The 12619-nt window shown below is 35.6% G+C and overlaps 1 protein-coding gene across 3 annotated transcripts in view; it reads left to right on the top strand.

Annotated features, from left to right (window-relative positions):
- The window catches only part of LOC149808363 (uncharacterized), a 37473-nt gene that overhangs the window by 19789 nt on the left and 5065 nt on the right, over nucleotides 1–12619 (top strand). For all 3 annotated transcript variants that reach the window (XM_089976180.1, XM_089976188.1, XM_089976171.1), the window contains exons 7-10: nucleotides 3306–3383; nucleotides 6223–6324; nucleotides 8730–8851; nucleotides 10141–10273. In XM_089976180.1, coding sequence (XP_089832306.1) covers nucleotides 3306–3383; nucleotides 6223–6324; nucleotides 8730–8851; nucleotides 10141–10273 — 435 coding nt within the window. The remainder of the gene's footprint in view (nucleotides 1–3305; nucleotides 3384–6222; nucleotides 6325–8729; nucleotides 8852–10140; nucleotides 10274–12619) is intronic.

The raw sequence follows: 12619 nt of genomic DNA, 5'->3' as shown, positions 1-12619 counted from the left end.
AAACAACTTTGTAAAATCTGCTGGAAGGAATTTGATTAAATTTAGCATCCTGGCATGTTTTGTGCTAATGATACTGGTCCTAAAGATATAAAAACCTTAAGAAACCCCGCTTCAAATCAGCTACAAAGAAGTTTAGAAAATTTGACAGTTAACATTCTGGTATGAAATCTTTTAATGTGTGTGAAAATAATCCCAATCTGCCTTTAAAAAAATGGCCACAGTTCTTATATAGTTATTGTTGTAGCGTTTAAAGCCATTTTTCAGCACACAGTAGGCTATACATGGTGGCCAGTATTAATGGTGGAGGAAGAACCCAGGAAAACCCCGGAAAGAACCACCGACCCACGAGAAGCTACTGGCAAGCTTTCTCACATGCCCACATTAGCCGAATCCGAGACTCGAACCCATGCAGACAGAGGTGAGATGGCAGTGATCCATAACGGAGAGTGCTTTAGACTACTCTGCCACTCGGTCTTATATAGTAAAACCTTTAGTAAAACTATTTTCAGAGTTTGAGCAAATTTGACAAAAAGCATCCTGGCATGAAGGCATTTCAAATTTTTAGTAATTATGCCAAACTGTCATTGAATATGCCAACATTACTAAATTAAACTTAACCTTTAAATGACTTCTCAAAAACTGCTGGACAAAATTAAGCCAAATTTGACACCATCCTAGCGGGACCCTGAGTGGCCAAGTGGTCTAAAGTGCTCTCTGTTACGGATCACTGCCATCTCACCTCTGTCTGCGTGGGTTCGAGTCTCGGATTCAACCAATGTGGGTATGTGAGAAAGCTTGCCAGTAGCTTCTTGTGGGTCAGTAGTTCTTTCCAGGATTTTCCAGGGTTCTTCCTCCACCATTAATACTGGCCACCATGTATAGCCTATTGTGTGCTGAAAAATGGCATTAAATCCTACAACAACAACACCATCCTAGCATTAAGATCTTTCAGGTTTCTACAAATAATGGTGGTGTGCCATTAAATACTGGGACAGAATTGGACCAAACAGAAAACATCATAGCAAAGTACTTTTAATTTGTACAAATGATGCTGGTCAGCCACCAAATAAAGCTTCCAGTACTAAAATTAAGAAAACTTTTAGATAACTTTTTCCCACAAACTGCTGATCAGAATTTAACCAGATTTGGAAAGTATTGTGGTACAAAGACCTTTCATGGATCTGCCATATGACTTAGATATATCACTAAAAAATTAAAAACAACTAAAAATGACTTCTTAAATACTGCTTACACAGAATGTAAGTATATTCGGTTGAAAGTATCATAATATAAAGACCCTTCAGGTTGCACAAATATAAGCATGACCCATTATTGAATATGCACCCAGTTACCAAAAATAGAAAAATTTTAAAATCATTTCTCGAAAACTAGTCTGTAGACGTTGACAGAATTTCACAAAACACATTAGGTCTTTTGAGTTTCCACATATTATGCTGCTTTGTTATTCAGTATAGAAATAGAGAAGGTTTTAAATGTTAGAAAGCATCATATTAACTAATATTTCTCAGCCAACTAATCTTGCTTTTGGCTTATGGGTAAATATCAGCCAGGAAAATGGTCTCAAGTCCGTTTGGATCTCTTGTTGTCCATTTATTGATAGCTCCAAACCACAATCAATAAGACCCTATGGAAAAATATATATTGGCATGTGAAGTACATTAAATATGACTCCCTTACATCTCAGATGCATGATATTTTGAAGTAAAATGTTTAATATGATGTACATTAAATAAGGAAATATATGAGTGATCTCAAAACTCATCATTAGACATGGATTTTTCCTTCATGTCTGCATTTCATTCACATCATATCATTCATGATATAATATCATTCGTGAAATCATTTTGTTCATGATATCATTATAACAGTGAAGAATAAACCATAGTTTTGTAGGCACTTACCCAAGGAATTACACTACTCTAGAATGGAGAAATCGGGATAATTAATGCTTTTTTTGTCCTTTGCCAGTTCCTCGGAACATAATGCTTTTTGTTTGAAGAATGAATAATTATAAAATAACATGTTGGAGATGAAATATTTTGCTTGGTTTTTTTATCATATGCCATTTGCATGTTTTTACAGATTTGTATTCACTCACCATATATTGTTATTGTCTGTCCTTCCATTTCTCAATAACTAATTACGTTTCTGGACTTTAACTCAAGCTATCCACTATCTACAGTTACCAAACTTGATAGATGGCTTGCACTTGAGGTAAAAAAGAACCTTGTTGAGTCCAAAGATCAAGCCCCTTGGGATTAAAAAAACCCCTGATAATTGGTTTCTGCACCATAGCTCAGAATCTCCAATGTCTACAGATGCCAAACTTTGTGGATGGCTTGTTCTGAGGGTAAAGAAGAACTTATTGTTTTCATGGTCAAAAGATAAAAGGTCATGACCATAATTACCAAAAGTAGCAAAATGGTTTTCTCACAATAACTTGTGTTCTTCATTATCTGTAGTTATCAAAGTTTACTGATAGCTGGCACTTGTAGTATGAAGAGGCATATTAATTTTGGAATCAGGATCACTGTGACCAACAAGAAAAGTAGTTATCAACCATGTATCTTCACCAAAGTTTGTGGATGACTTACACATTGGGTAAGAGGAAACTCATTGATTTGAGGGTCAAAAGATCTTAGGTGAAAGTCCATGTGACTGAAAAAAGAAAAATCATTTTTGCATAATAACTTTTGTCCATGCTGAAAAATGGTGTTAAAGCCACAAACAAAGTACCAATTTTGGAAGAGATCTGTTGATTAGGGATCAAAAAATCATAGGTCACTATCTTTGCAGCTCAAAGAAAATATAGATTTTGCAGGTTAAATATTTGTTATGGGTATGTTCTCTGATGAAACTTTGTGAATGGCTTGCACCAAGGGTAATAAAGAATCCTATAGATTCTAGGGTCTGAAAAACAGAGGTCACAGTCATGGTAAGCCTGATACGAAAATAATGGTTTCTACACATCAAGTTCAGTTAAAGACCACATACCTTTTCCAGTGGTCAAGGTCGAGACCCGTTGGTCAGTAATCTCCTGAGTGAACCATAACTTACTAGTACCTACATAGAAGACTATTAAACATGGGGTGGTTGTATAATGTGACATTCACAGTACTCATGTTAAACATGTATATGTGCATTTATATATGAAAAAACACAATTTTTAAAAAATATGTCTTAAATGTCTGAATTGATTTCCTTCATTTTTTTGTTCATTATATTTTTGTTTTGATCATAAAATTAATAGTTTCTTTTAAAGTATCTTTTTTCATATATTTCAGACAGCTCTTCTAGATTTAAGAACAAACCCACGCATAGTTCCATTGCTTCAGTATTTTGTGAACTTCATCTCTAATGGAGTGAGTGTTTTAATTCATATTTTTCTTACACAGAAATGTTTCATGCAATATTATGATGATCCCCACTGTAATGCTAATAATTTTTATTATTTGTTACCTTGAACTCAACAAAGGAAAATGTGACATGACAAATATATTTCTTGGTGTACAATAAAGCCCAAAATGTTGTACAATAAAGCCCAAAATGTTGTATAATAAAGGCAAAATGTTGTACAATAAAGCCAATAAAGCAAAATGTTGTACAATAAAGGCCAAAATGTTGTACAATAAAGCCCAAAATGTTATATAATAAAGGCAAAATGTTGTACAATAAAGCCAATAAAGCCAAAATGTTGTACAATAAAGGCCAAAATGTTGTATAATAAAGGCACAATGTTGTACAATAAAGCCCAAAATGTTGTACAATAAAGGCCAAAATGTTGTACAATAAAATAAAGCCAAAATGTTGTACAATAAAGCCAAAATGTTGTACAATAAAGGCTGCATAATCTAGTGATTAACGTTGTGGAGGGAAGTTGTGGATATGTGTCCTTCACTGCCTGTTGCAGTGTTGCTGTTTAGCAAGGGGCACATTATGTCTGTAGAGTAAATTGAGGATTATTCTAACCAATCAGTAATTTTGTCTAGATAAGCCAGATAATTGATATTAATCAAATGGGGATTTATATTTTTATGGGACATCACAGGACTCCCATTGCAAGTGAACAGTCAGAATAACAAGCTTCTGGGTAATCAGTGTTCTACTATATCTTAATTTGCTAGTGGGGGATTTACATGTGATGGAGGGGCCCCGAGTGGCTGAGTGGTCTAAAGCGCTCTCCATTACTGATCACTGCCATCTAACCTCTGTCTGCATGGGTTCGAGTCTCAGATTCGGCCAATGTGGGTATGTGAGAAAGCTTGCCAGTAGCTTCTCGAGGGTTGGTGGTTCTTTCCAGGGATTTTCTGGGTTCTTCCTCCACCATTAAACTGGCCACCATGTATAGCCTATCATGTGCTGAAAAATGGCATTAAACCCTACAACAACAACAACAACATGTGATGGACTGGTTTCGTTGTTGGGGTGGTGGAGGGGGGGGTAAATTGTGATGGACTGGATATAGATTGGTGATTTTTGTGCCATGGAAACCAAAACCCCATATAAGCATGAATGAAGTGTGGTCAAAATATTTAAACATTAGGGATCATAAATCCACTAATAATATAACTTGCTTCCAACAGTGATACATTTTAAAAATTAATCTCAAGTCTTTGAGGTCTATCTATTTACATTTTTTTTATAAAGTGGTACTTACAAAATGTTGGCTACTAATATCTAGTCACAGTTCTGAAAGTGACTCTGTTTTCAGATTGGTGATTGGCATTAATATATTATATATTATTATAATATCTTTCATCACAAAATGTAGCATAATAAAATTTTAGCAATGCTTTGTTTCCTTGCTATAGTTACATAAATTTAATTCTCACCATCATTTGGGGATTTGCTTTTTATTGAATAAGGTTCTATGCATTCCTTGGTTTTGGAATTTACTGTTTTCTGAATAAGGTATGGCATATCTCCTTAGCCTTGGGGATTTATAGTATATTAAATAAGGATGTGAACTTGCAATATATTGAATAAGGATGTGAATTTATGATTAAAATGTGGGTACATTTCCTCACAGGCATGTCTGTTTCTTTGGGCTCTCCGCTGCATACTAATCCAGTTATTCCCTTCTCAGCATGCAGTGTCATTTGGGCATTCTGTCCCCAATCCACTCAACTTACAGAAGTAACAAGTTATGGTGACTATGCCTCAATACAGCAGCAATTTTGCCTTGACAATTATGTCAGTCAGTCATACTGGCAAGTCTACCTCAAACATCAGAAATTCTGACTTGACAATATGTCACTCAGTCATACTGACCATTCTGCTTCATAGATAGTGCATGTCAGCTATTTAGCCTTGACAGTTCTGTTTTTCAATAGTACTGGCAATTATGCCACTAAGGCATGTTGGCTATTCAACCTTGTCAGTTCTGTCATTCAGTAATATTGGTGATTCTGTCTCATAGATATTGCATGCTTCTCTACCAGCTTAACACAACTAACCTCATGGAGCAAAGGGTGAGACCCATGGAATGCTATATAATGTTGAAAAAATAAACCTGTAGTATTGACTAATAGACTACTTTATTATTTCTTTTTAGACCATAAAGTATCTTATATACAGTCACCTGTCCGTCATTCCATCTAGCTGTACATAGGTATTGAATAAATTGGTAGTTTAAGTTTCAAGTCCGCCTGTCCAAGATTCCATCTATTATAGATGCAAAGATGTAAATTTACGGTATACTGAATAAGTGCAGTCAGTGCCAGATTACTCATTAAGCAAACTAAGTATGTGCTTAAGGCACCAGCCCAACAGGAGCACCAGAAAAAAATTCAAATTAATTATTGACGATAAAATTGAATGAACATATATGACCATTTTGATGTGCATGTATGAGTATTTTGATTTGGAATGATGGCAAAACTGGTATTTTCCCAACTTTCTAGCTTTTAATTTTTTTTTTGTTTTTTTTTATTTTTGAGTTTCACATTTTGTAGGAATGGGGTGGCACCATAATATTTTCAGTGCTTAGGGCTCTGGAAGGCCTTAATCTGACACTGAGTGCAGTGTATCTGTTAATGTTTGGATTTACAGTTATTGAATAAGAGCAGTATATCTCATTAATTTGGGAATTGACAATATACTTTATAAGGTGACATGTATCTTCTTAAAATTTGGGATTTACAGTGTATTGAATTTGTCCCCATGAAGGAAAGAAAGCAGATTATATTTGCTTTGTTTCAGGTAAAGACAGTCAGCCATGATATCAGTCAACTGACCAAATTGTTGCACATGGTGTGCTCACTGATCAACAATCCGCACCTTTATTTGGAGCCACAGCCATACGTAAGTGTTTGAAAGTAATTTATTCCATGTCACAGTCACAGTACCTTATTCCACAACAGTCACCGTACCTTATTTCATATCACATTCAGAGTACCTTATTTCATGTCACAGTCACAGTACCTTATTCTACATCAAAGCCACATTACCTTATTCCACATTACAGCCACAGTACCTTATTGCACATCATGGTTACAGTACCTTATTCCATATCACAGTGACAGTAATTTATTCAGTGTCACAGTCATAATGCCTTATTCCACATCATAGTCACAATATCTTATTCCATGTCACAGTCACAGTACCTTAATCAACATCAGTCACAGTACCTTATTCCACAACACAGTCACTGTACCTTATTTCACATCACAGTCACAGTACCTTATTTCATGTCACAGTCACAGTACCTTAATCTACATCAAAGTCACAGTACCTTATTCCACAATACAGCCACAGTACCTTATTGCACATCATGGTCACAGTACCTTATTGCACATCACAGTCACAGTATCTTATTCCATATCACAGTGACAGTACCTTATTCAGTGTCACAGTCACAATACCTTATTCCACATCATAGTCACAGTACCTTATTCCACATCAGTCACAGTACCTTATTCTGCATAAGTCACAGTACCTTATTCCACAACACAGTCACCATACCTTTTTTCACATCACAGTCACAGTACCTTATTCTACATCAAAGTCACTGTACCTTATTCCACATTACAGCCACAGTACCTTATTGCACATCATATCATGGTCACAGTTCCTTATTCTATGTCACAGTCACAGTACCTTATTCCATATCACAGTAACAGTACCTTATTAAGTGTCACAGTCACAATACCTTATTCCACATCATAGTCACAGTACCTTATTCCATGTCACAGTCACAGTACCTTATTCCACATCACAGTCACAGTACCTTATTCCACATCAGGCACAGTACCTTATTCCGCATAACAGTCACAGTACCTTATTCCACACCACAGTCACAGAACCTTACTCAACGTTGCAATCTAGAGAACATGAAATAGGACCATGTGAGTAGATTTAATAAACACTCATCACACTTCCAGGCTGATTTTTTACCTTAATTTTCACGTTAGTGCAGATAGCTTTCTTTACTAATGTATACACTCTGCTGCACATGGAATATGTAATTATGTGAAGTGTCGCATGATATTGGTGTGGTAGTGGAAGTAACTATGACTTTAGCATCACATCAGTGTTTTGATTGTTTAAGAAACAAAATTACTTAAAATGTGAAAACCTATATAGCTAACTGTAATCATAATAGTGCAAAATCAAATATTTCTGCCTTATTCAGTCTGTGAAAACTAAATACAAGCCTTGTGTAGGCATAATTATCTTAAAGAACACTTTATGAGAAAACATAGAAACTGGTTAGGCACATAAGCTACGTGAATGTTATGCATTGCTTTGTTAAATTGATTTCATTAATTATTTTGAAAACCAGATCTTGCAAATTATAATTCTTCAGTGACAAATCAATTACCTCAGAGATGAAATCACACATATATATCTTAATGATTAATAGGACACCTCTGTATACAAAAAGTCTTTATCCAAATCTGTTCTTATAATGTGTACCCAGCCATGAAAAGTGAAGATCCAAATCTGTTCTTATAATGTGTACCCAGCCATGAAAAGTGAAGATCTGTATTTGTTGTTGCCATAATGTGTGCCCAGCTATGAACAGTGAATATCCAGATCTGTTTTTGACATAACTTGTGCCCAGCCTTGAACAGTGAAGATCCAGATAAAGTGTTATCATAATGTGTGACCAGCTGTGAACAGTGAAAATCCAGATCTATTTTTCTTATAATGTGTACCCAACCAGTGAATATCCAGATCTGTTTTTGACATAACATGTGACCAGCTATGAACAGTGAAAATCCAGATAAAGTGTTATCATGATGTATGACCAGCTATGAACAGTGAAAATCCAGATACAGTGTTATAATAATGTGTGCCCAGCAATGAACAGTGAAAATCCAGATAAAGTGTTATCATAATGTGTGACCAGCTATGAACAGTAAGAGCCAGATCTGTGTTTGCCACAACATGTGCTTGGGTATGGACCATCAAGATCCAGATCTGCTCTTTCATTTTATCAGTTAATGTTATTTTTGTATCATTATTTGCTCAAACTTGCATATTTATCAGTACTTCACATGAGGATTGGGGAATGATGTCAATCATTTCCATAGAAGAATCACTATTCAGTGGATTTTTTTTCATATTTGGTAACAACCACAAAATCTAAATTGGTAGCAGTGAAAAATGTAAGAATAACATCTGGTGTCTCCAAGTCTACCTACATTGTTTGCTTGAAATGATTTTTAGAACAAAATGCATTCTTTTTTATCTCTGTATTTCAGCTGAATCTGCTAGTACAGGCTGTAACACAGTGTCTTCTGGAGAGACTAAACACAGTCAACTCAACTCATGATCACTGGAGATTGCGGGACTATGCTGGTCAGATTCTAGCACAGATTGTTAAGTAAGTTCCGAAGTTGATGCTAAAGAGATGTTCATCCTTTCTCTTTATGTTTTTGATTTAAGTATGTTCATTGCTCCTAAAAAGTGCTACAGTTATCATTCTCATATTATGCTTTAAAATTGACTTTCCAACAACAACACTTATCACCCATCAGCTTCATATGTAATCCGATCCTTACAGAAATGAAGAATTACTAGGTAGATATCTTCATTTTTTGAGTAGTTATAAAGAAACGTTGGACATGTGAGGTGGGAAATATTTTATTGTCACAAGTGCAAAGCCACTGATGACAATATAAAATGTTTCCACTTCACAAGTCGATTTTCTTTTTTATTATATATTTTTAAAGCCAAAAAAATATCAATTTGCATGGATTATTTCTTGATTCTGTGTTCGTGCTGTTAATGGTTTCATTACTATCAGTAAAAAGAAGTTCCAAAATTTTACAATAGTTTTAAAACTGCAGCCTTTTGCAAATTTAGCTTTTACATATAATGAGTCAGCTTATGCATTTTGTTAAACATATGACTCATTTAAATGAAAATGAAGAGACTTTTATTTTCATTAACATATTATTTGTATGAATTGATACAGTGATCATTGTTGGGGTGGGTGTACTGTAGAAACATCACAGAGCAGTCACATACAATCTTTAAATAAAAGATTTCAATGATTGTGAGCTTACTTGTGTGGATTTGTTTTGGGCGCAATCTTGCAATCATTTAAGAAATTACATTTTTTTGGCAAGCTTGCAGTCATTTCATCAATTACATTTTTTTGACAAGCTTGCAGTCATTTCAGAAATTACATGTTTTTGGCAAGGTTGCAGTCATTTCAGAAATTACAGTTTTTTTGGCAAGCTTGCAGTTATTTCAGAAATTACATTTGTTTCGCAAGCTTGCAGTCATTTCAGAAATTACATTTTTGGGGGCAAGCTTGCAGTCATATCAGAAATTTCATTTTTTTTTGTACTTTAATTTGTGCATTGAGGGAGGGGTTAGGTTGTTACATAGAAGAATGATTGTTCACTGGGTCTTTAAATCTTTGGTTTATAATAATCATGAAATCTTGTTTTAAAAAAAATTCATACCCATGAAAAACAGCAAATTCAAATTATAACAACACAATATATCTTTGAGCAAGCACTTTAGAAAACAAAATCAGATTTTTCATGGGGGAGGTTGTCATGTTGCTTTTATCACCATGTGATCATAGTAACCATTTTAGGATAAATTCAAGTTCTTCTTAATTCAGAGGGTTCAATGGATGTGTATATTCTGACTTTTCAGCATATGGTCCAACAATGTGAACTTTCTACAGAGGTTTACAGAAAAGACTCTGAGAGAGGCCCTGTACGACCATTCCAAGCCATTTTGCACACATTATGGGGCCATTATGGGTCTACATGCAATGGGTCATGAGGTAAGTAGAAACTGTGCAGACATTATAGGTCAAATGAGTGGAGATTATTACCAAGTATGAAAACTGATAACTAATGTTTGATATCATGGTGCATTAAGCATAGTTTAATTAGCAGCCTGTTTGATCATTCTTGTGAAATAGTAATTACTGTATCAAGTAATTAGCAAGCCCATCCAGCTAATCACTGTGTCAGGTAATTACCAAGACCTACCAGCCAGTCATTGTATCAGGTAGTTAGTAACCAGCCAGTCACTGTGCCAGGTAGTTAGCAAGTCCAACCAGCTATGGACTGTCAGGAAAAACAAAGGCCAGTTAGTATATCAGGTATAGTTAGTAACCAGCCAGTCACTGTGCCAGGTAGTTAGCAAGTCCAACCAGCTACAGACTGTCAGGTAAAACAAAGACCAACCAGCCAATCAGATCCATATAAGGATTGATGGCATTAAGTTCAGACCAAGGAATCGTCTCCTTTTCATAACTCAGCCTCAGCCTTTTTAACACGCTTAATTTTTGTAATGAGTATGGCTCTAGTTCTGATTGTTCTACATTCAGCACAAATACATGTAGTGTATATCTGAAATAACCCATTCCATGCTAACAAGATGAGAATTTACATCGGATCACATGTACCAGTATTGATATTTATACAACCTTGGAAGTTCAGTATTATTTTTTTTAAACATATTTTCCCATACAAATGCTGTAACGTTTTTATTATATATTCATTTTGTTTTACTACATAAAGCTTAATAATAAAAGAATACACTACAAGAAACAAAGTAATTGAATTCATACTTTATTCCAAAATAAATACACAACAATAGATCCATCAATACACAATAGCAGTATTCATGCACACAGTACCACCCAGTGACCATTGAATTTGATAACTTACTGTGCACTCAGTCACTCATTTAAAAATGGAATCACATTTTGCTCTATCTAGAATTGAAACTGCACCATTGATTTTGTTTTTCTGTCAATCCAGCTAAATTCTGATTATGTAGTTCTGGGTGAATTCCGCATTATGTTCATGTGGCTTGAGGGACTGGTGTTAACAAAAAGCTAATTATCTGTATATATTCTGCCATTGATAGTTTGGAATAGCAAGCTGGAAAATATGAAAGTCTTTTAATTTAAATTCTCAAGAAAATGAGGTTTAAAACATTGTTTTTTTAGTGAAGTACAAATTCTTTTCATTTTGGAGTGCAGTAAATTCTCCTTTGGAATGTGATTTTGGTTTCAGATGTAGTCTGGATTATAGGCCTACATATTACAGCACATTTCCACACTGTGGATCAGTATTTGGAAACCACTGTAATTCTGATTAGCTTATTTGGGAAGCTTCTGTCAGTTTCTGCATTGGAATTGGGGTCAAATAAAAGAAGTCATCATCAATCATTTTTGAGGGTCTTCATTTCAAATACTGCAAGTAAAGGTGGACTGGGTCTTACTCTGTGCTGTTCTAGTGGAAAAAAATGTGAGGTATTGTGGATCTGTATTCACCCAATCCATTACTGTCAAAGGTTTTGCTATCCACTGTAGAATATTGAAGATATTGGGTACCAGGGGAATCTGAAAACTGATACATCTCCAAACTTTAATTTTCTGTTGTCCTCTCAGCCTCTAAATCCAAAAATTTTCCAAAAATGTTGAACAGGGAAAATTGCAAAGCAGCAGGCATGTGGGAGTCCATTTCACCAGCAGAAAATAAAGCTTTTCATCACCTTGGCTTATCAGCTCTGAGGTTCCTCCTTTTCTTCTAAACCCAGCTTTCTTCAGTTGCATTTTTTCTATTTAATGCTTTGACTGACTTGTGAAATGGGCTGCCTGTTAGAGAGATGGGACCCAGTGGTCTTAATATGCCTTTGACTGACTTGTGAGATGGGCTGCCTCTAAGAGAGATGGGACCCCTTGGCCTTAATATGCCTTTGACTGACTTGTGAAATGGGCTGCCTCTAAGAGAGATGGGACCCCGTAGCCTTAATATGCTGTTGACTGACTTGTGAAATGGACTGCCTCTAAGAGAGATGGGACCCCTTAGCCTTAATATGCCTTTGACTGACTTGTGAAATGGGCTGCCTCTAAGAGAGATGGGACCCCTTGGCCTTAATATGCCTTTGACTGACTTGTGAAATGGGCTGCCTCTGCGAGAGATGGGACCCCGTAGCCTTAATATGCCATTGACTGACTTGTGAAATGGACTGCCTCTAAGAGAGATGGGACCCCTTAGCCTTAATATGCCTTTGACTGACTTGTGAAATGGACTGCCTCAAAGAGAGATGGGACCCAATGGCCTTAATATGCCTTTGACTGACTTGTGAAATGGGCTTCATCTCAGAGAGA

The sequence above is a fragment of the Sinohyriopsis cumingii genome, chromosome 1, assembly GCF_028554795.1.
Source record: "Sinohyriopsis cumingii isolate HCF-2022 chromosome 1, ASM2855479v2, whole genome shotgun sequence".
NCBI lineage: Eukaryota > Metazoa > Mollusca > Bivalvia > Unionida > Unionidae > Sinohyriopsis > Sinohyriopsis cumingii.
Note: the sequence above shows the minus strand (reverse complement) of the source record. Positions and strands in the feature narration are given on the sequence as shown.